The sequence below is a fragment of the Mesocricetus auratus genome, unplaced genomic scaffold (genome assembly GCF_017639785.1).
Source record: "Mesocricetus auratus isolate SY011 unplaced genomic scaffold, BCM_Maur_2.0 Super-Scaffold_4256, whole genome shotgun sequence".
NCBI lineage: Eukaryota > Metazoa > Chordata > Mammalia > Rodentia > Cricetidae > Mesocricetus > Mesocricetus auratus.
The window spans coordinates 73,567,220-73,591,391 of NW_024429182.1; the positions used below are offsets into that span (position 1 = coordinate 73,567,220).

Below are 24,172 nucleotides of genomic sequence, written 5' to 3' on the forward strand. Positions count from 1 at the left end.
AACGAAAGGGTATTTCTCTGCACTTTGCAAGGTGACCTGCCTGCATCAGCTCCAGAGCAATAAATAAGGCCAGATGTAAATGCTGTGTGTGTGCTTCACTTTCGAGGACAGATGTGTGCCTGGGGAAATGAAAAGAGACGTGAACCCGCTAAGCTTTTGTAAATAGAACACGTTCCCTCCATTTATGGCTGGAGAAGGGCTTTATATGCACGTAGGATTTATTGTCAGTGGTTAGGATCTGACACTTCAGTTTCACTTTGCTCTAGATGTAGATAATATTCACCACTACCATTTAGAGGGAGTCATGTCTTCATCTGAAGTCATCAGGCAAGAGGAAAATCATGTCAAAATTACTCTTGAAAATGAGCTTAAGCCATTTTAGACCCACTGCTGCAAACTAATGCATGGGTGTAAAATCTGGTGCATATGGAAATATACAGTACAAGGTAAAAATACACGTGCAAAATATATCTTTATGGTATCCCTCATTAAACTACCCCTATTCAGTTGCTCCCTCTATCTTTTCTCTAGTCAGGCAGGGGAAAGAGGTGGGGATATAGGCAAGAGCACAGTTCTGCATTCATGGAAGGTCAGCACCTGGCTGCCACAGCTCTACCATGCTGGCCACCTGCCTGCAGCCAGCTTCTATGCAGAGGTATCTTCCTGAACCCTTACAACCACTTCTGTTTTTGTTTTTGTTTTTTGAGATAGGGTTTCTCTGTGGCTTTGGAGGCTGTCTTGGAACTAGCTCTTATAGACCAGGCTGGTCTCGAACTCACAGAGATCCACCTGTCTCTGCCTCCCGAGTACTGGGATTAAAGGCGTGCGCCACCAACGCCCGGCTACAACCACTTCTGTTAATCAGGGGTCAGTAAAAAAAAAAAAAAAAAAAAAAAAACCTTCTATAAAAGGCCACACAGTAAGTATTATTGGCTGTGTAATGCCCAAGGTCATAAGACTACAAGGTTTCTGGCACTGATACTTTGCCACTGAAGAGCAAAGGTAGCCATGGGTAAAGGGTAATTAAACACCATTACTGTTTCAACAAATCTTTATTTACAAAAGCAGGCAGCAGGCCAGATTTGGCAAAAGGCTTGCTTTTTTATATATACTATCTTATTAGTGCTGGGGATTGAGTAATTCTTGCTTCAGAGGAATGCTACTATTCTCATTGGTATAAACTAAAGAAGTAAGGAGAGGTAAACTGCAGGTGAGAGACTGAAAGGTTTGTTCATTGCGATAAAATTGTGCAGTTGACCGTCGTCACCATCACTGTCACCAGTACCATGATCACCATCACCATGGGTTGCACCTGTGGCCAGGGTTTAGCATGTGCCAGGCACTGGGCTCCAAGCTGGGAACATGTATCAACTCACAGCCGCCTAGGAAATAGACACCACTATTACCCAGTGTCAGATTAGGTCATGAGACCCAAAGAGGAAGCTGGTAAGTGGAGCAGCCCAGAGATAGACTGCCTTAGCCACTATGTGTCACTGTCCCTCAGCCAGGTCATTAAGCCCAGCCTAAGAACAAAGACAGTACAGCAAAGTGCTGGGGAGGTGCTGGGGAGGGAAGTAGTCATTCTGTGATGCAGCATTTAATCTGTCTCTGGCTCCCAGAGCAATTAATAAGGAGATTAGAAGCAAATGGCTCCCTGGTGAAGCTGGCACTCCCTTCCCACCAGATGGCTTCCTGAGAAGATTTGGAACAAATGCCAACCATGGAGGGGCAGGCTTAGCATTCCATTCTCCCTTCCGGGCTTTGGAGAATAAAGGTGACTTGTACAAATCCCACAGGCACAGAGAGTCTGGACCACAGATTTCATCACAAGGAACTAGAACAAAAGATTTATTTGTCCCCAGGAGAATGGTGGTGCTTCCACCTCACGACCAATGAGGCCAACTTATTTGTTCTGTAGTCTAAATGTGAGAGTTTGTGTTGCACTTTGTGTGTGTTCATGCAATTTAATTCACACCAAATTTATCCCTCTCACCTAACAGTCTGGGAAAAATGTAAAGGAGCTAAGAAAGGCCTTGCTGGGTGGAACACAAAATGGCTTGGCTCCTTTGGAGAGTATGTTAGCAACATACTCAGAAGCACAAAGGCCATTTTCCATTGGCGCTGGCAGCATCTTGACTAGAAACTTGCTGTGAAGTTCACAACTTCCACACATATGTGAGGTACCCATGGTATCAAAACTGTCAGATAGGGGTTTGGAGAGATGACTCCATGTTTGAGAGTACATGGGGTTCTCACAGAGGCTCTGGGCTTTATTCCCAGCACCCATGTCAGGCAGCTTACAACTGACTGGAAGGCAAGCTCCAGGGGCTTTCGTATTCTATTCTGACCTCTGAGGGCACCTGCATCAGTGGAGAACTCCTGGCAAGCCACAGGATGAAAAGCAGCACTCAAAAGCTGAAAGAGGATTGGAGCTTAGTGGTAGAGCCCTTGCCTGGTATGCATAAGGCCTGAGTTCAATGCCCAGTACTGAAATTAAGAAGTGACTAGAATTCTATATGATCTACTCTTACTTCCAATAAGCTACAGGAGATGGAGAGATGGTTCAACAGGCAGACAAACTGGCTGCTCTCACAGAGGACCTGGATTGTTTTCAGCACCCAACTGTCTGTAGCTCCAAGTCTAGGGAACCTGATGCCCTCTTCTGGCTTCCATGGGCACTGCATGTATGTGGTGCACAAACATATATGCAGGTAAAACACTAGTAAAGTACAAGTAAATAAATCCTTTAAGAGGAAAGAGAGCCTTTGCTTGGAAGGAAGGGAGGGAGGAAGGGAGGGAGGGAGGGAGGGAGGGAGGGAGGGAGGGAGGGAGGGAGGGAGGGAGGGAGGGAGGGAGGGAGGGAAAACAAGACAAAAGGGTGGGCTGAGGAGATGGCTCAGTGGTTAAATGCTGTTTGGTTCCCAGAATCTGCATAAGTATTGCTGGGTGAGTATGGAAGGTGTCTTCTAATTCTAGCCTCAGAAGGCAGAGATGGGGAATCCCTAGAGCAAGCTGACTAGTGAGACCAGCTTTTTCAGCAAGCTCTGTGATGAAGTGAAGATTCTGCCTTATTGAATAAGGTAAGAGCCAGGATGGTTCCAACATCAACCTTGGACCTCTGCATACACAAGCCAACATTGTGCCCACACAAATGCAAACATGCATGCACACACATGTACACCACACACATACAACAAAAAGAGAAATAAGAATATTTAGGAAAACATATGAGACTGCTAACGGCTTTCCCACAGGAAGCCTGAGAGGGCTTGGGGGAGTCTGTTGAGGACACGGAAGCAGCTCCATGAACCTTGTGCCTGGAAGCTTGTTGGAAGACCAGCACAGCATCTGCAGAAGGACAGATCTCTCAAAAGATCGCTCTGGAATGCTGGGAGATAAGAATGAAGTAATGACAAAAATACATGAACAACAGTTTCTTAGCTAATTTGAGGGCAAATGTTTTACGGAATGGCTAGAGAAGATAAGGAAGGGAAATGGGGAAAGATTAAAGAGGGCCAGTTAAGACCTGTCCATGGCGGCTGGAGCTGCTTTCACTGGCCCTGACTCGCATCCACTCACAGCTCTGGGACAAAGTAGTAAAACAACTTGCCCAAGGTCCCAGAGCAAGGAAGGGAACCTGGCAAGTTTGTGCCTGCACAGCCCTCAAGACTCAGTGTCATTTCTACGCAGGCTCCACGCACCCTCAGCCCCACTCAACTTTCTGTGTGCCTATGAACCCTGGTTCTGACTTCCACCTACCGCACTGTAAACACGTCAGAGGTAGGCAGGTAAAGTAGCAACGTGGCAGGGCTGGGGTGCACGGAGAGCAGCCTCACAGGATGCTCAGCTACTAGACTGGTTCCTATGGCAGAATATGGGCCTTTTCCTGCTAGCTTTTCTGGATTTTTGTTGTTGTTAAAGACTCTGTAACCCAGGCTGACCTTGAACGCCAGGCAATCCTCTTGCCATAGCCTCCCCAGCACTGAGATTACTGGTATGTATCATCGTACCTGGCTTGTTTTTGTCTGTTTTGATTTTTCCAGAGAAATTGATAATCAGTGTTATGAGAAAACTTTGATTTTTAAATGTCGACAAATTATTTTTATTACATTTATTTTGAGTGTGTGTGCGGAGGGGAGGCTAATTTGAAAGTCAGGGATAACTGTGGGAGTTGGTTCTCTCCTTTCACCATATGGGTTCCAGAGGTCAAACTCAGGTCCTCAGGCTTGGCAACAATCACCTCTACTCACTGAGCCATCCAACTTGCCTGGTGAATGATTTTCAAAAATTCAAAACAGGCTTCCATTTTCCAACCTAACAGGTAACTATGGTGGTTTGAATTAGAATTCCCCCACCCCAGGCTCATATATTTGAATGCTTAGTCACTGGGGAGTGGCACTATTTGAGAAGGATTAAGAGGAGTGGCCTTGCTAGAGGAAGTGTGTCACTGGTGGTGAATTTAGAGGACTTGAAAGCACACACTAGGCCATCTCTCTCTTTCTTTTCTTTCTTTCTCTCTTTCTTTCTTTTTCCTTTCTTTCTCTTTCTCTCTTTGCCTCCCCCCACCCCCTACTTGTGGATCAAGGTGTAAGCTGTGAACTCCATGCCTGCCTGCCTGCTGCCATGTTTTCTGCCAGGATGACCATGGACTGACTCTCTGAAACTGTAAGCTCCCAATTAAATGCTTTCTTTTATGAGTTGTCTTGGTCATGGTGTCTCTTCCAGCAATAGAAAAGTAACTAGGCAGGAAACTGTAAAAATCACTTCTTTCCCAGTGGCAGTCAGCCCCTCCTATCCACAGGCCCAATTAACAGCAAATTGAAATATCGAAATATTTGGGGGAAGCATCTTAACAACATGTAGTACTTTTCTCGTCATTGCTTGCTTCCTTCCTTCCTTGCTTTCTTTCTTTTCTGAGACAGGGTTTCTCTGTGTCCTTTGTAGGCTGTCCTAGAACTCGATTTGTAGACCAGAATGGCCTTGAACTCACTGAGATCTGCCTGCCTCTGCCTCCTGAGGGCTGGGATCAAAGGCATGCACCACCACCGCCCCATCTTATCAGTGTTTTCTAAATACAGCATGAATTGCTTCCCAGTGTTCACATTACACTAGGTGCTGTAACCTAGAGTGAGTTCACAGGATGCAGAAGAAAAGGGAGGGAGCACATAGGTCATACTTAAAACAGAAGCCTTGATCACCCACAGACTTCACCACTGGGGGTCCACAGCAGGGTCCTATAGGTAGACACCAAGGGAGTACATTTCTTTACCTCTAAGTCCATGAGCCCCTTTTGAGGAAACTTAAAGGGATCTGCCGGAAATCTACTAGGCAAGAGCAGGAGCCAGGCAAAGGCTCCCTTTGCTCCCCATGTGCCCCAGGTAGGGCTGGGCCTTTAAGCTATATTCTACTCTGAAAGCCTGAAACCATATTTCTGTCACTCTTCCTTTGCATTTTCCTTGTAACTGCAATTCCCAGGGCCCAGTTTATTGCCAGATTACCTGAGATAAACAAGTCATGCTAAGACCCTCCTCTCCTTTCCAAATCCAAATTACAGCTGGCAGCTAGAAGTGGTTATTTATAACTGCACAGCATTCTTTGCATTGGCTTGTAGCCTCACACTCGGATGTCTCAGAGCAGGACAAGGCAGCATGATGGCTGAGACTGCCAGCCCTGAGTGGCAGAGTCTACCTACCTGTCCAGGGGTCTGATCAGTCACAGATCCACTGAAGTTCACTGTCAGGGACAGGAAAGAACATGCATAAACCTATAGAGTTTACAAACCTATAAAGTGAGAGGTTTATATCCTTCTGTTCAGATCTACTGAGATTCAGGGATCCCGGCTTATTCTGTGGAACTCTGGCTCCCAGTACACCCCAAACTTATTCAGTCTTCTTCACTGTCCCTCTTCCAGCCCCTGAACTCCCCCAACCCCTTAGGCACACAGGATCTCACTCTGTAGCCCAAGCTGACCTCAAACCCATAATCTTTATGCCTCAGCCTCTTGAATGCTGGGGTTGCAAGTGTTCCCCATCATATCCAGCTCCAGTCTCCATTCTTGGCCAGATTTGCCAGTGGCAGCTGAGTAGAAGCTCAGGGCCAGCACAGAGCTTCAGCAGGAAAGGAACTTTCTGTCAAACCTGAAGACCTAACCTGAATTCTAACCCTGAGACTCACATGGTAGAAAAAGAATGACTCTCACATATTATCCCCTAACTGCCATGTATACACACACACCCCACATGTATGCATGCATATACACATGGACGCACACAAACATGGACACATACACGCTGATACAAACACAACTATGGTAGAAAGAAAATGACTCCTATAACCTATCCTCTGACCTCCATGTGTACACATACACACATACACACACACACACACACACACAAATGTAATAAAATCTAAAAACAACAGAAACTCAGAGGTAGAGCCCTTGTTTAACAGGTACAAGGCCCTGGGTTCCAGCCTCAGCATTACAGACAGAAAACCACAATAGACAAAAAAATTTTGGGGGGTTTTTTGAGACAGGGTTTCTCTGTGTAGCTTTGGAGCCTGTCCTGGAACTCGCTCTGTAGACCAGACTAGCCTCGAACTCACAGAGATCCGCCTGCTTCTGCCTCCTGAGTGCTGGGATTAAAAGCGTGTACCACCAACACCCAGCACAGTAGACAAATTTTAAAGAGACTTTATCACATATCAGCTTACCTTCTGTGTCTGTGTGTAGCAAACAATGCAAACCATGCTCTGGCTGAATAGACCTCACATGGACCCGGCCTGAGGCATCTCGAGTACCCTAAGCTCTCACTCTTGCCATCTCATCCATCTTTATTTTGCTCCTGGCATCCCACACTCCTCTTTGGCCCTCTCCATTACCTAGATCTTGGCTATTCACCCCCTGGGCCTCATTCAGCTCCTTCTTACCAATTAACTTTCAACTCAAAGGGATACAACTCCTAGTGAACTCATCCACAGGCCTCCTACCATAATCTCCCACAAACACTCTGGTTTTCAGACAGGGTCTCAACCATGTAGCCCTAGCTGGCCTGGAACTTGCTAAGTAGACTAGACTTCAGTGAACTCACAGAGCTCTACCTGCCTCTGCCTCCTAAGTGGTAAGACAAAAAGCGTGCATTACCATACCCCCCCCTCCGCCCCTTTGCTCCTTATGCACTCATGGTCTGTCTCTACCACAAGGCTGCTACAGTGCTTTATGAAAACTCAATTCTCCACACCTGGAATGGTGCCTAGACTGTGGCCAGCATCGGCAGATGTTTCTAAAATGAATGAACAATGCAGGGAGGGGCATGATCAACTTCTATTCGAAGAGCTTTCTGAACCCGACACTTTCCCAATGTCCCTGCCCACACCCACCATGTTGTGATGTGGTGAAACAGAATGTAATTGAATGTGTTTGATATTCCATTGAGGACCACTGGGAAATGTGTAAGGTAAGGAAAAGCTACACTTCTATAACATAACCACTGGCTTCTGTGGAAACAGGATTCCCAGGCTGAAATGGACTCTGATCTATCGCTACATGGGTCACATTAGTTACTAAATCCATTTTCCTTCCACAACCTATCTGACCCCTTCCACCCCTGGGCTTGCCACATAAGACAAGACAAGCCCCAAATGACTTACTCAATTGCCACGAAAAGTGCACGAACACCTAAAGAATCCTGATGAAAAGGTGCGTGCCTTCCCAGACAGAACTTTTTGGAGGATTTGTTTAGATTTGGTTTAGTCTTCAGATAAAAGGTTTCATTATGAAGCCCAGATGGCTTTGAAATGACAACCCTCCTACTCCAGTCACCCAAACAGCTGAGGTTACAGTATTGTACCACCATGGCTGGTTTTACCAAATGCCCAGCATGCCTCTCAAACCCCACAAGTGGAGGAACTAGATTTTTTTTAAGTCAAAATTTGCACAAATACCCCAGTCTATTCTGATGAAGAATGTCCTTCTGTATATGTGTTTCTCTTATTGGTTGATGAATAAAACACTGATTGTCCAGTAGCCAGGCAGGAAGTATAGGTGGGGCTGCCACGTGAGAATTCTGGGGAGAGGAAAAGAGAGGCTGCCAGGGAGATGCCATGTAGTCAATAAAAGAGTAACATGCTGGTGGTGGGGAAGGAGGGGAGGGAGAGGGAGCAGGGATTGACATGTGAATCAAGCTTGTTTCTAATTTAAATAAAAAAAAGAAAAAATGAAAAAGAGTAACATGCTGGAACATTACAGGTAAGTCACAGCCTCGTGGCAATACATAGTTTAATACTTACAGGTTAGTAATTAAGAGAGAGCTAGCCAGTAAGAAGCCTGAGCCATCAGCCAAAGAGTTTCTTTCTTTCTTTTTCTTTTTTTTTTTTTTTCTTTTTTGGTTTTTCAAAACAGGGTTTCTCTGTATTGTTTTGGAGGCTGTCCTGGAACTAGCTCTGTAGACCAGGCTGGCCTTGAACTCACAGAGATCCCACTACCTCTGCCTCCCAAGTGCTGGGATTAAAGGCGTGCGCCACCAACGCCCGGCTCAGCCAAAGAGTTTCTAATTAATATAAATCTATGTGTATTTATTTGGGGCTGAAGGAGGGCAAGACTAGGTGGAACAGAAACCCCAGCTACAAACCCACAAGCTCGATCCTACTTCCTCCTCTACAGAAGCATGACTGGTTGAACACCCATAGCAGGAGGGGAGACCTGACCCTCTTTTGTGGGTTTTCATAGCTTGTTTCTGTAGGCTCAAAACAGAATATGCAGAGGCAGAGTTCATAAATAGAGATATTGGGGAAAGAGTAGGGGGAGATAAGCTGAAACAGATCTGGGTGCTGGCCCCATCCCTGGAAGTCACCATTATTGGACTCTTAGCTCCCATGGGCCTTAAGTAAGCCTTCACATCTGACAAATAACAGTGATCAGGCTAGATCCAAGAATCACTCAGTAGCTCAATCTGGGCACAGATGTTCGTCTAGTTCCCCCCTCCCTCCCCCTCCCCCCTCTAACACTTGGGAGAATTCACATCTCAAAATCCCAAATTCTGTACTCTTGTGAAAATCTGGTGGTGCAAGGCCTGTCATCCTGCCTGGCAGAGCTGAAGCTGCCAGATGGTACAGTGCCCTCTCATTCTCACTCCTACCTTTCCTGATTGTCTCCCTGCAGCTGAGGTCAGGTCCAAAGTCTAGGGGGGTTGGACCCTCCAGCAAAATTTCAGAAAGCAAAGGCTCGTGTGTCTGAACCAATGATCGCGAGAGCAACATCATCACCAATGAAGCTAACACACATACATTTCATATGCCAGATTCTTTGCCTTGGGACTTTGTACATATATACTTCTTAAAAATGCCTTAATGGGGAGATATTGATAGTATGGCTTTTGTGTGCATGTATGGGTGTGAGTAATTCTAGTGGTTTCGTTTTGTTTTGTTAATTTTCTTTCTTTCTTTTTTTTTTTTTTTTTTTTTTTTTTGGTTTTTCAAGACAGGGTTTCTCTGTGGCTTTGGAGGCTGTCCTGGAACTAGCTCCTATAGACCAGGCTGATCTCGAACTCACAAAGATCCGCCCATCTCTGCCTCCCGAGTGCTGGGATTAAAGGCGTGCGCCACCAACGCCCGGCTGTTTTGTTAATTTTCTAGGCAGGGTCTCATGCAACCCAGGGCACCTTCCACGCACTAACATTAGAGATGTCCATCACCACGACAGGTGGGACAATACCATGCTCAGCTTTCTGTTTTATAGACTGAGAAAATCACATGCTCTGAGAAACTAGCAGGCAGATCTTCATGAAAATGAGTATTCCTGACTATGCCAATGGGCTTGGGCACTGATGGAGCAGCTGTTAACAGACACCCTGACCACAGCAGTCATTTATATCATGTCTATTACTTGGCCTTGCAGACCTCACAATTTGTGACCCCTGGAATACTCTGAACACTAAGACAATTCAAGGTCCCTAAAATTGAACTCTGAGTCATTAAGTCCCTTCCAGCTAAAACCTGTGATTTTCTTCTTACAATGTACTAAAAGAAAGCACTTTGTTTTGAATGGTGAAACACACATAAACATACACACACACTACTGTTAAGGAATCCACTACCTAAGGGGTTCAAGGTAGCAGTGGGCTCCATGACTAGGCAGTTGTTAGAAGTGAACACAACTTCACTGGGGTGAGAACTGGAGGCAGGATGCTAGTTGAAAAGCGAGGGAGAGGCTGCTGGGTCACAGAAAGGGAAGCTTGGCCAAGGTATGATATCAAGCCTGGGCTGAACTAGTCTACAGGCCAGTGTCTGGGAAAGCTAAATTTGATCATTAGAGAAAAAGGAATATAAAATGTTTGGAGACCTAGCTAAGAGTTTGCTTTATGGAGATTAGCCAGAAAATTTTCCAGGGCACAAATAGGTTAATTTCTCCGTGGTTACAATGTCAATTCATTAAACACTTGTTTGCCAGGCCTCAGCCTATAACAGAAGAGTGGGCCTCCATTTCCACAGGGAAAAGGGTATGAGGCCAGTCTTGCTACAACCTGGTGGATGCCTCTTAGACAGAAGAGGTACTTCTGCATGCCAGGGCCTATCACCACAGTCTGCTGGGAGTGACTTGAAAGGGTGCAGCTGGCCAGGAATGCATCACGGGTAAGGCAAAAAGCTGGGAAAGAAGGTGACATGTTCAGGAGTGGGGAGCTGCCTGTGACAGCTCAGGTGAAATCTCAGGTGCCCAGGGAAGGCCAGTATGTGTCATGCCACATGTGAGCTCCTGGAACCTGGTGCCACCAGTCAGAAGGGGGCCAAACCATCAGCACATATCCAAGGTCAATGGCAAGCCACTGTTCATTACTGAAGGACTGGGCCTAAGTAACAAAGCAGGCTTAGTGTAGCCAATGGCCCTTATAATGAAAGTGAAACATTCAGGGATTCATGTGAAGCTACAATTTTGAATTGAGAAAATTGAGCTATGAGCCCAGTGCAGCCCAGTATAAAACTTCTGGACAGGAGCGGGTGTCTCAAGATTAGAGCTGGACTGCTTTTCTAGAGAAATTCTCCAAATAAATGGGACACATCCATAGGTCACTTGTAGCTGCAAGGGCCAGCCTTTTCAGAAACCCACAAGATACTGGGAGTTCATAGTTTCTTGTTTTACTTTTTGAGATGGATTTGGCTATATAGACCGGGCTGGCTGGGAACTGAAGACCCTCCTGCCTCAGCTCCCATGTGCTGGGATTGTACCACTCTGCTCACTGGCAGTCTTATCTCCTCATTCTTAAAGTGCTTAGAAGTGGCTCCTCAATACTCCTCCACAGTTCTCTCCCACTTGGGAACAGAGCACAGTCACAGGGCCATACCCTGTGAGCCCAAAGGCAGTTAAACTGAGCAGCAGAGACCTAGCTCCACAGTGGAGGGCCATTCCATTAGCTCATCTTCTCCAACCTCGTGAGGAGGCTGAGCTGTGTGCACCAGTTATGACACTCTAAGGTGCAGACTATTTAGATAAGTTGTTGCTCTGCAGCGATTAAGATAAGCACAATCACAGTGACATATTGAACTATCTAGAAATTAAATCAGGTTGAATCCTCTATGGCAGCAGTTGGCAACCTGACTCTGGACAGGGTCAGACAGCAAGTATTTTGGCTTCATAGACAGTATGTTCTCTGCCAAAACCACTCAGCTCTGCCACTGCAGCATGAGAGCCACCATACAAGAAATGGATAGGACTGGGCAGAGCTGTGTTCCAATAAAACTTTATTTACAAAAGCAGGCAGTTGGGCAAAATGCTTTGGGAAGGGAGTGATCTTTACAAATGCTCTCTCCTAGACTGCCATGCTGGATTGTAAGCCACCCATTTGTATAGCTTTCTTACTAGCCTGTGAGTTCACTGGAGCAGATTATCTTACCTTTTCTCAGGCACTATGTATAGCATGATATAAACACAAGAGTCCACAGGGACCTATGAAGGTGTTCACAGCCATAGGATAACAGGACTGTGACATCAGGCAGGTGAGAGACACAAGGGCAGTGGGTGGTATTGTGTAAAGAGAAGCCTTTTCCTTGAGAGACGCCTTCCTGCCAGCCTGGTTCCAGAGCTGTATCAGTCCCAAATAAACACACAGGAGGCTGTATTCATTATGAAGCTGTTGGCCTTGTTTGTTTTTTACTGGCTAGCTCTGACTTAAGTAATTACCCCATAATTGTTAATCTAAGTATTTCTCTTACCGGAGAGGTTTTCGGGCTTCCTACTCCATGGCGTTACATCTTGACTCTCTGTTTCTCCTTCCCAGAGTCCTCCTGGACTCCTAGTCCCACCTATCTTGATTCCCTATTGGCCAGCAGTGCTTTATTGACATATATACAGGACTTCCCCAACAGTATTGGAAGGTGCACCTCCCTCTCAGGGTACCTCTACTTGAGAGTAATTCCCATGCAGAACCCCAGTCTAATATTATCAGTCTCTTGATATTTCAAAACACCAAATTAATGTTGATGAGAAATCTATTTTTCAATGCTGACAACAAGTGCTAATATAAAAAAATACAAGCCAAATAAGCATGTCTGCGGAATGACTCTATCAGGTTAGTCTGCAGACTTTGATGTGCAGAGTTCATCTTTTGCTACTTCTCCTTGTGTGTGTCTTTGTCTTTGTCTCAGTCTCTGTCTCTCTCTCTCTCTCTCACACACACTTTAAGAAAAGATTAAAATATTTTTAATCACCTTTACAGATTTTTTTTTGGTAACTTCTTTTTTGTGGTACCAGGGAAGGAATACAGTATCTAGCACATGTTAGGTAATCATTTTCTACTGAGCAGCATCCTGAGCCCCAGAAAAAGAAAAAAAATCTGGAAATGGGAGCAAAGCTAAAAAAGGTGGTATGTATACCTTTAATCTCAGCACTTGGATAGGTCAAGTTCAAAATCATCCTCACTACACAGTAACTTCAGGGCCAGCCTATGCTATATGAGTAAGGAGGGAGAAAGGGAGGGAAGGAGAGAGGGAGGGGGGAATTGTATAATGAATCCCTGCTCCTCACCGGAATTCAATTTTACTTATTTTGCTATGTCTAGATCCTGCTGCACAAACATACTGATATGTTGAATCACTACCTGAATGCCATAAAAACAAGCAGAACACAGTGCCAAGTTCCTGGAAGCTAAAGTGATAGTGTGGAGTAGTTTCTGGATCAAGAGAAAAGGCACCTGGAGGAAGTAGGAAGCAAAGAAGAAAAGAGCAGACACGTGGCACATAAGGCACATATTTATTTTGCCAGCTGAAGCCCAATCTTCCGGTTATCTCATGCTTGGTTTAAGTAGTAAGAGAAACAGAAACATCCCTACGAGGCTGGTATGCACCACACAAGGTTCGAACTCCATCCTGGTGATTGGCAATATGCTCCCAGAAAAGCCTCAGGGATCATCGCTGCCTGTTCTGCAGTTTGGGATCATCTAGACAAGCCAGGCAAAATTTCAGCTTGACATTATTAATCTTTGAGAAAGTTTGCTAAGCAAATGGTTGGTATCAACAGGGGAAATGTTAAATGTTTGCTTCCAGAGTGGCAAAGACAAATGAAGCAACTTTAAGATCCTTTCTAATGGCACTGATGTGGTGAGCTTTTCTCTAATTATCATGTCCCCCAAAGACTGAGTACAATTGGTTTTTCTTTAACCATCTTGCTGGAGAAAATTAGACTTTAATGCAAAGGCGAACATTTTCATAGGCAGAGCATGCTTGCATGGCCAATTACCTTCATGAGCATAAAAAATGGCAAACAGAAAAATTTTCTAAACAAACAGTACACTCCTGTGTTAGAGACTTCTGGTAGATCAGGAGTTCAAGGTCATCCTCCCTTACAAATCTAGTTTCCCGTAAGACTGGGCTACCAGAGACCCAGTCTTGGGGAGAGAAGGAGAAAGGGAAACTGGAAAAGAGAATGCCTGTTCTTTCCAGCAGCAGTTTGAAAGAAATCTGTTTATTTGCAGGCACCAATACCATCAGCTAACACTACAAATACTTTCTTCTCTGTTTTCCTTATTTGAGACAGGGGATGCTATGGGCCTAGGCTGGCCCTGAACCCCAATCCTCTTGTCTCAGCCTCGCAAGTGCTGGAATTATAGTGTGTACCACCCACCACACTTGGCCTAAGAAACATTTCACTGTCATATCCATCTCATGGACAGGAAAACAGATTCAAAGATGGCACAGCTGAGATAGCAACCCAGGGCTACTTAGACCAAATCTAGGAGCACCATCTAAACTGCAACACAGAGATGGGATAGCCTCAACCAAACCAATGTGCCAGAGAAAAGCAGGCACAGAAAACTGCACAGTAAGGCCCAGCCCAGCTTGGGGAGACTTGCTAGATACTTAGTCTATGAGTTTAGGAAGCAAATGTTTTTTCTGATAAGACCAGTGGCTTACCTAGTTAACTAAAATCACAATTCACTTACAGCATGCTGTGCTTCAACCACAGATCAGACACGTGTCTTTATGACTAGGTGTAAAAGTGCCAGAAACACCAGGAAATGATGGATGTTGTCAGATTAACTAACAGTATCTGTATGGAATATCATTGTTACTTGTATGAACAAGACACTAATTATGGTTCTTCAGATTTGGGGGTCTGGCAGATATTTTCTCAGACACAAAAGAAGTAAGCCTGTCACCAGGGAAACAACTGACAATATTTGTTGCCAGTGATAAAGTTTTCAAGGCAAAGCAAGTGGCAAGGTGCTTACACTGCTTTTGCAGTTTCCAGACTTAATCTCTTTCTTACAGAGAAGGTGACAGCAGTAATAATAGGACTCATCTTACTTAGCTTTTTGAGACGAATCTTACTCTGTAACTTAGGATGACTTCAAACCTGGGCTTTTCCTGTCTCTGGCTCCCAAGTGCTAGGATTACAGGTATGAAACACCACTTTCAGCTCCTAATGTGATTATTTATTTATTTATTTATTTATTGATGCTGGGTAATTTCTAATGTCACCAATTGGAGAATTTGCATGTTATATAGACAGCTGTCTCCAAATGACCAATAGCTGAAGCTATAAAATTGGATATGGGGAAAATAGCCCATAGATCAAAGGGCAAAACAGACCAATGGAATTTATTATATGAGTTCCAAGTTCACTAACCACATTGTAATTGACCTTTTGGAAACTGTCACTTGCTGAGTTTTGATGTAGTGCCTAAGTATCCACAGTTATCTGAAAAGGCAAAGATATTAAATTCCCTATCCACCTATGTATGTGTGAGGCTATCTGTTCATATTCATTAGTCAAAATAGCATAATTGTTGGTATAAGCAGGATCCTAAAGCAGAAGCAAGAGTTCAACTGCCTCCTTTTGGCTTTTTGAGACAAAGTCTCACTATGTAGGTAAAATTAGCCTTGAAGTCATGATCCTGCTTCAGTCTCCTAAGTGCTGGAATAACAGACATGCAGCCCCCACGTGCATCTGGCTTAGCTGTTTTCTATTAAGTTGGACATAGAGATTTGGGAAAATGTAAAATAAGCCATGTATAGTTTTTCATGCCTTTAATTTTCAAGAGACTGAAGCAGTTTAAAAGTTCAAGGCCTGCTTCAGCTACAGAGTTCAAGGGTAGCTCAAGCAACTTATTGAGACTCTTTTTTTTTTTTTTTTTTGGTTTTTACGAGACAGGGTTTCTCTGTATTGTTTTGGAGGCTATCGGTCCAGCCCGGCCTCGAACTCACAGAGATCCGCCTGCCTCTGCCTCCCGAGTGCTGGGATTAAAGGCGTGCGCCACCACCGCCCGACTCTTATTGAGACTTGAAAGGGATGGAACAGCTGGGCAGTGGTAGCCCACACCTTTAATCCCAGCACTCAGGAGGCAGAGGCAGGCGGATCTCTGTATGTCTGTGAGTTTGAGGCCGGCCTGGTCTTCAAAGAGAGTTCCAGGATAGTCTCCAAAAACTACAGAGAAACTCTGTCTCGAAAAACCAAAAGAGACTTTTGAAAGGGATGGAACAGCCAGTTTGGTATATAGCTCAGCCATGGAGCAGTTGCCTAGCAGAAATGAGGTCGGAAGTTTAAACCCTAGTCCTAAGAAAAGTGAAAGAAAAGACAGAGAGAAAACCATTTAAATGGCATGGTGGCATTTGCATGTAATCCCAGCACTCAGAGAGTGAGGCAAGAGAATCAGGAGCTAAAGCTCATTTTTGTCTACATAGCAAGTTGGAAACTAGCCTGAGTTATATGAGACCCTGTCTCAAAGCAAAAAAAAAAAAAAAAAAAAAAAAACAAGAAGGGAGAGAGAGGGAGAGGAAATGTAAGCAAAACTTTTTTTTTTTTTTTTACTATTTGGGGAAGGGGGACACACAGCTACCTTCATTAAAAATATCTAAGTTCAGGAGTAAAAATCTATTGTTTATTGTTTTGAGACACGGTCTTACTATGTAGCTCTGGCTGACCTGGAGTTCACTTTTAGACCAGGCCACCCTGGAACTCACAGAGATCTCCTGGGTACTGGGGAGAGGGGGAAGAGGCGTACACCTCCACTCCTGCCTTGATGTGGATTCTAAGTGAACTGATACTTCGAATTTTGTATTTATATGGCAACATTACAGATATAATACATGCAAGCCAAGGTCTTTTTGTTTTGTTTTGTAGACAGAATTTCTCTGGGTGTAGCCCTGGCTGTCATGGAACTCACTCTGTAGACCAGGCTGGCCTTAAACTCAAAGAGATTTGCCTGCCTCTGCCACCCAAGCACTGGAATTAAAGGTGGGGGACACCAGTGCCTGGCTAAAGCACATTTTAAAAATATTATTTATTTTTACTTAACGTGCACTCCTGTTTTGCTTGCATGTATACCTGTGTGAAGGTGTCAGATCATCTGAAGCTACAGATAGTTGTGAGCTGTCATGTGGGTGCTGGGAATTGAACTTAGGACCTCTGGAAGAACAGTCAGTGCTCTTAACCACTAAGCCATCTCTCCAGCCCCCTAAAACACATTTTTTTAAAATGGTGCTTCAAGTTCAAAGGGCAAAAACATCTTTTAGGCACATACAATACATTCAATGGCACCTGTCTTTCATGCTGCATCTACTGGCTATCAAAGGAATGTAAATTCACCAGAAAAGGCAGTAATGTGAAACAGCACATTAGCATAGACCATTCCAGGCCCCCCAGACATTAGTGTTCCCATCTGAAAAGCTATTCCCAGATGGCTTGTGGGCACCCACAGTGATTCTAACCAGGCAGTCTCTGACCTTTAAGCTGACTGGCTGTCACATATTGAGACTTGCTCCTGGAGGCATCTGACTAGAGCTAAGCAGTCGCTTCTTTATAGATTGTTAGCAGGTTTTCTGTCGGAGCCCACCAAACTTGCCCCTGCAAACGTGAGCACTGGCAAGCTATGGAATGAAAGGCTTCTAAAAACCTCTTCAAATTTCAAACTACCATAATTTTACTTCAGACACAGTGTCCAGGAGTCTTACTCATGCTGCCTCTTATTACTATTTGACTTTGAGCAGGCAAGTTGCTTGCCCTCCTGGCCTCAGTTCCCTGGTCTGTAAAACGAATATCCCAAAGGAATGCTGTGAAACAATGTGTGCATTGTCAGTCGTTACGGAGACCCTGGCTCCGAACAGTACTCAGTTACCGTGAGCTACGAACAACAAACACCAAGCACATAAAAGTATTCCCAGCCGTTTCCCTCCACTCCTGATGCCAGTAGCTGACAGACATACTCCCAGGGGACACGCTCACCTCCAACCAGTTTCTATACGCCCATTGCCCATCCCCGGACCCCCGCGATCCTCCTCAGGTCTCCCCAGCGCCAATCTCTTCCCCGCCCCACTCCCTTGGTCTGAGCGGGCTTCCTACAGGATCATTCCCCAGCCGCGGTCCCCATCCCGCACCACCAGACACCATCTTGGGCCGGGACCCTGCGGCCTTGAATTACGCCCCGAGACGCCTCCGAGGGATGAGGGGACAGCCGCCCGACCTCCCGGCTGGGCCCACGGACACTAACCGTCCATCCCTAGAGGCGGCGGTTCCGGGAGCCCGAACCGGAAGCGGCCCTGACACTGTTTGCAGTTCCCCTGGTTACTACGAGGTTCCGGACCAATGGCGAAGAAGCTTCGTTCATTGAGCCCGCCCTCGGGTATCGTGACGTCACGACGGAATCCTGGGACTTCCCCCCCTCTGCTCTCCGCCTCGGGTCCTCCTTCCCAAGACCGCCGGTCGATGTGCGCAGGCGCGCTGGGCCCGGACCTCGGCGGCGAGGTGCGCAGGCGCCCCGGGCGCTGCTAACTGAAGCGGCCATGGACGCACTTGAGTCGTTGTTGGACGAGGTGGCTCTGGAGGGGCTCGACGGCCTTTGCCTGCCCGCGCTGTGGAGTCGCCTGGAGTCCCGCTCGCCTCCTTTCCCTCTGCCGCTAGAGCCCTATACGCAGGAGTTTCTGTGGCGGGCCCTAGCCACACACCCAGGCATCAGTTTTTACGAGGAGCCGCGAGAGCGACCCGATCTGCAGCTCCAAGATCGGTCAGCCACCAGGGTGGGGTGGGGGCTGAGAGCCTTGAGGGGACGGGGTGCAGCGGTGCAGAGCGCCCGCCCGGGACTGTGGGACGTGGGGGAGGGGCTTGGGGGTGCAGGCTAACCTGGGCTCCCTGCGCCCTGCAGGCCCAAGAGTGATGAGCTGGGGGAGGGGGCAACCGCGGAGACCGCACTGTTTACCAGTTTGTTGAGGGAGTCAAAGAGTTCCTTTAAGTTGGATAGTAGAACCGGAGCAGGGAAGTGGTTGAAAAGTGGAACCAGGTGAGGTCCTTCTGGGACCTTTAAGGAGCGTTCGTTCTTAAAGCTAAGGCAACTGGAGGTCTGCACAGCACCAAACAGCAGTGAACGAATAGCTGAGGTGTGCTGGGCTCTTCCCATAAGTGGGTTCTGGTCCCAGATCCAGCTCTGGAAGCGACAGAACTCAGGTCAATACAGTGACCCGTGAGCAAGATACTGTTATCTTTTCATTTTTCAGAGGAGGAAACTGATCACAGAGGATGTGCACTGGATTCGGGGTTTGCCAAGTGTACTTTTACCGTCTCCTGTTCATTCGTCCTTCTCCAGAAATATCCAGCCCCTTTCATGTTCTAGACAAGACTTCTACCACTGAAAACCCCTTTAGCCTCAGCCCACCGTTTACGTTAAGAAATGGCTGACTATACAGTCCAGTCTGGCGTCCTACTCTCCTGCCTCTGCACCCTAGCACTTGGAGTGCAGGCGTGCCCCACCATGCCCGGGAAGTTGGAACTCTTAAGCCATACTATGCAGGTCAGAGGAGGTTCCCAGAGATAATAACGAGCCAGACAAGACTGTAAAGTTAGAGTTTAGTGGCCAGTTAGCAAAGAGTGCTCTGCACAGACAACACCCAAGTAGGATAGCCTAATGGAAGAGAAGCTGTGTGTGCCTGCAGTGTAAGCTTGCAAGAGGGGATGGGAGGTCATAGTTGCCACTTTTGTGTGCTTATTGTGAGGTGTGGCTGAAGATACATGTTGCAAAAAAATCCTACAACATCCTGAAGAGGTGTGTGTTCTGAAGAGAAAATGAGGCTCCAAGGGGTTAAGTGGTCAAGATCATCAATACATAAAAAGATTCCAGAACTTGAATCCAGGAAATCTGGGTTCCAGGATCCACTCTGCCTTTAACCAAATTTGATTGAGAGGGAACCTATGATGATTTAATCCACTTGAAGAAGCTGTCCATTACATTACCATAGAGACAATAGGAAGTCACTGAGGGGGGAGTAAGACTAGCAGCTGACTGAGACTGACAGACCCAGTCATAACCTCTCAGGGACTGGTCTGCATGGTTGGGATGGGAATGAAAAGAACAGGGGATCAAGACATACCAGGTAGCCAGGTGTAGTGGCACATGCCTGAAATCCCAGCAGACACAGGCAGGAGTATCAGAATTCAGGACCTGCTCTGGCTACATGGTGAGAACCCATGTAAAAAATAAGTAAAAAGACACGAAAGGAAGATAGTCCAGATATTTGGTGACAGAAATGGGGGTCCATATACTCTGTGTCTGCTGCTGAGGCACCTGAATGAACAATAATCCCTTTCCATGAGTGGAGAACACAGCAACAGTGGTGGGCCTGAGGGAGGTGCTTACTGTACTGCCAGTCTCCTTTGAGTCTAAGAGAACACTCTTTAGTAAACAGAAGCCCGTGGGTAAAGCAGCCAGAGGGAGGGACTAGGCTAGACCTTTGTGAGTCATTCCATGCACTTGGTAATTAAGAGATCATCCCTAGGAGTGCGTTGTGATTGGACACCTCCCTAAGATACACCTACATCTCAAGGCTGGATGGAGGACACAGTGCCTTCAACCAAGATTAAAGTGTGGGGGGTGGAGAAAACAGGCCACAGTGTGCCTGAAAATTGAGAGTTAAATAGGACAAAGTTCACAGAAAGGACGGGGGTTTTTTGTTCTGTTTTTTAAATTTAAAAAGTATGTATGTGGTGCCTCAGCCGCACTAGAGAAGGATGCTAGCCAGGCTCCAAAGGCAAACAATACCTCTTACCTTAGTTCACCAGCTTCAAAAAGGCAACTCAAAGGTGCTTGCTGATAAGAGTCAGCTGAGAGGGTGTGCTAGGCTCCAGGGACTTAATGGGAGGCAGGGAAGCAGGCTTGGGTGGAATTGGAGCATCTATCAAAACCATAAAAATGGATACGGGAACTGGAGAGACGACTAAAGAGAGAAAGCTGTCAGAGGAGGACAAACCTTGGTGGGTGGTCTAAAGACCAGGAACTAGATCTGGAGGGAAAGCAAAGGCTCTGGCCAGTAAGGTGGATCAGGTCTCCAATTCTGGGTGGGGTGGGATCCTAGAAAGGTCTTGTTCTCTGTGATAGAGAGATAAGAACCTGGGCTAGAGGTATAGCTCAGATAGTTAGAGCCTTAGAATTGTATAAAGCAGACACGGTGGAACTACACCTGTAATTCCAGCATGTGGAAGATGAAGCAGGAGGATCACGACTGCAGGGTCATTCTTGGCTATATATCCTTGCTTAGGATACATGAGACCCTGTCTCAAAATGAAAGAAAGAAAAAAAAAAAAACCTGCTTGTCAAGATTAACGGCAGGCCAGGCCTGGTGGTGCCTGCTTGTAATCCTAGCACTCAGGAAGCTGAGGCAGAAGGATCAAAAATTCAAGGCCAGTCCAGGCTGCACAGTAGTATTGTCTTAAACAGAAAAAGACTGCTTGTGAGAGATGCAACGGAGTATCTCATCTCTTCTTCCTGCTGGTCTCTGCAGGGAGCTGGTGGAAGATGCCAGGTGCATGTAATCTCTGAAGCTCAGTTGGAACTTTATGTGTGTGTTTTTTTCCCTAGATATGAAGAAATTGACTTGGAAACTGGAATTCTGGAATCCAGGAGAGACCCGGTCACTTTGGAAGATGTCTACCCCATTCACATGATCTTAGAGAATAAGGATGGCATCCAGGGCTCTTGCCGATATTTTAAGGAGAGGAAGGACATTACCAGTAACATCAGGACCAAGTCTTTGGAGCCTCGTTGTACAATGGTAGAAGCCTTCAGCAGGTAATGGACTCACATACTCAGCACTTCCCTGGTGTCTGGGTGCTCTGAGGTGAGATGCAGCAACCCGTGCATCTGCCAGTGTCTGCCAGGGTTCCCTGGGCCTTGACCTTCATGTCACCCCCGAGGCCTGACTTCCTATCCTTTGTGTCCACAGTCCTAGAACAGTTGGAGTTGGTGGTAACCAGCATCTGCCCAGCGCTTTTTGCTCTTGTCTAATTCCGCCCTGCACACCCCACCTTCCCTTCATGAGTTCTCAGTCACTGTCCTGCCTTCCACAACGAACCAGTCCAGTCTGTCGTTTTCCACAAGTGCCCAACCATGGTTCACTTCCTTCTTGTCTTCCAGGTCAAGGAGAAGCTGCCCCTGTGAACTCTGGGGTCTTGCACACTGCCCTCCCCTCTTATTTGAAGCCGTAAGGTTGCTCTCTCTCTGGTTACAGTGTCCAAGGTCCAGTCCAAGGCTGTGGTCTGGAAATGTCTCTCTTTCCCCTCCCATAAGCCCAGCTCTCTGCACCTCTTCCTCTCTCCCATGTGTTTGCTCTTTCTCTGGAATTTTCACTTCTGCTCACATTCTGGAACTTTTTCCTGAGCACACTAACAGGCTCACCCACCTGTAACTACCCCTTTTCTTGACCCTGTGGTGTCTGTCTTAGAGCAAGCTTCTGGAAGAAACATGGGATTCTCTGGGTATCCATCTTCCCCTCCCTCTCACTCTTCTGCTCCCTGACTCTGGCCTGACACTGCTGTTCGTAAGGTCCTAACCAGTAAGCCCTTAACCCCTGAAGTGGAGCAGTGAAGGTTCTAGAAGCTTTTGCCCTTGAGCTTGCATTCTCTTGTTTTCCTCACTGTTCTCACCAACTTTTGGTAGATTTTCCTGCTCCTCTTCCCTTGTGAAGTATTGGCTGTTCCCACGTGTCTCATGCAGTGTTTCAGTAATGAAGGAAATGGTGGTTATTTCCTTCACAATTGTGCTTCTCTCTCTCATCTCTTTGTCCTGGCTAGAGGCATGCTCATGAGCTAGGCTGTCTCTTCTAGGCCCCTTCTCTCTGTGGCATCTATACTCAGTATCTGTCAGGTCCTACTTGTCTTTCTAAAGTTGTCTCCAGTAATCCCAAAGTCTATCACCCCATTGGTTCAGTCTCTGCTCCCCCTTCTATCCTGATGGGAGGTTTTTTTAAGATGAAAATGTGATGGATGGATGGTCTTCCAGTTGCTTGGGGTGGAGGTTTTGAACTGGCCACATCATCCACAGATTTGTTTGCTCAGATTGAGGTAATATTTATTTTAGAGATTACTTCATTTCTAACGTCTAGAAACATGGATTTACAGTATCTCTTGAAAAAAAAAACAAAAATCTCACAAGATTCAGCCATATGAAAGACTGGTTTTTATAAGGCAGCTTCAGATAAGCTGGGTACCAGCCACTCATTTTCCACACCAATGATTCTGTTCTTTTTTGCTACCTGCTCTGTTTTCTGTGGCCCAGAGGCCCCTTGTGACCTTGTTCCTGTTCTCTCACCTGGCCACCCTCAAGTTGCTCTTTTCCCTGTGCTTCAAGTGGAACCTGCCAGCCCAAAGGTGTGTGCTGCTCTCACCCCAGCACCCACCCCAGCTTCAGCTGCACCCTCGCCAAGTGTCTTGGCTGCCCAGGCACCCTCGGCTACTCTGAGGAAAGAGTGGCACAGTGAACAACTGAGGGCATTGGGCCTCCAAAGTTTGACCGCGGGTGGGGTCACAGTTAGACCTAGCAAAAGCCATAGGATTGAGCCAAAGTCACTTTTTCATGGGCATCATTTTTCCTTACCAGGAGACCATTAGCTGGACAATGGCCAATGGCCAAGTCTCTTCACTATGACCAAGGTCTCACATGTGCTTGGCACATTAGTACTTATCATTGCAGTGCTGACTGTTAGGTTTGAAGTCGTGTCATCAAATTGGAGTTTCCCTTAGCTGTTTGGTTGCTGGCATGTGCCACACTCCAGCCATGCCAGCCCTGGCCTTCCAGAGCAAGCCTGCCCTGTCTACTTCCTGACCCTTCTCCCTCCTCCCTCCCTGCTGACTCCAGAGGATTCTGAGACTGTGGTGTGCACTCACTGCTGACAACACAGACACCTTTCAGAAGCTCTGGAGTTAGAGCCTCTGATGTAACTTCATTTTCTGGCTTTTCCCTGTGAATTCTTTGCAGGTAAAAAAAATATATATATATATATATATATATATATATATTTTTTTTTTAAATCTTGATATCTTGGTTCCTTGCACTCTGCCCAGCATCAGACACCAGAGAGGTGGTCCCAGTCCACAGATGTGCAGTAGCAGGACTCCTGGGACCAGCAGTTGGGCAGTTTTTAGTGCAAACGAGATCAGGCACATCCAGGTAGTATGGCCATCAGTCCTTAACACAGCTATTGGCCTGATGATAGTGCAGGGTGGACATTGAACAAGATTGAATATGCAGCAAGTCTTCTTTCTCTGGGTTTTGTTTGTTTGGTTTTTTTTGTTTTGTTTTGTTTTTTAAAGATTTATTTTATTTATTGTTTATACAATGTTCTGTCTGCCTACAGGCCAGAAGAGGGCACCATATCTCATTACAGATGGTTGTAAGCTATCTCATGCTTGCTGGGAATTGAACTCAGG

The 24,172-nt window shown here is 46.2% G+C and overlaps 2 protein-coding genes across 7 annotated transcripts in view; one reads left to right on the plus strand and one right to left on the minus strand.

The window, feature by feature from the left end:
* Katnip (katanin interacting protein) overlaps window positions 1-18,030 on the minus strand; it is a 165,805-nt gene extending 147,775 nt beyond the window's left edge. For 4 of the 5 annotated variants that reach the window (XM_040754736.1, XM_040754746.1, XM_040754733.1 and 1 more), the window contains exon 1: window positions 17,973-18,030. In XM_040754736.1, the coding sequence (XP_040610670.1) occupies window positions 17,973-17,979 (7 nt within the window). In that variant the 5' untranslated portion in view covers window positions 17,980-18,030. The remainder of the gene's footprint in view (window positions 1-17,972) is intronic. The other variant, XM_040754751.1, reaches the window with a different exon arrangement.
* Window positions 18,031-18,198: 168 nt separating this feature from the next.
* Gtf3c1 (general transcription factor IIIC subunit 1) overlaps window positions 18,199-24,172 on the plus strand; it is a 65,847-nt gene continuing 59,873 nt past the window's right edge. The window contains exons 1-2 of one of the 2 annotated variants that reach the window (XM_021229106.1): window positions 18,199-18,485; window positions 21,327-21,536. In XM_021229106.1, the coding sequence (XP_021084765.1) occupies window positions 18,265-18,485; window positions 21,327-21,536 (431 nt within the window). In that variant the 5' untranslated portion in view covers window positions 18,199-18,264. The remainder of the gene's footprint in view (window positions 18,486-21,326; window positions 21,537-24,172) is intronic. The other variant, XM_005064446.4, reaches the window with a different exon arrangement.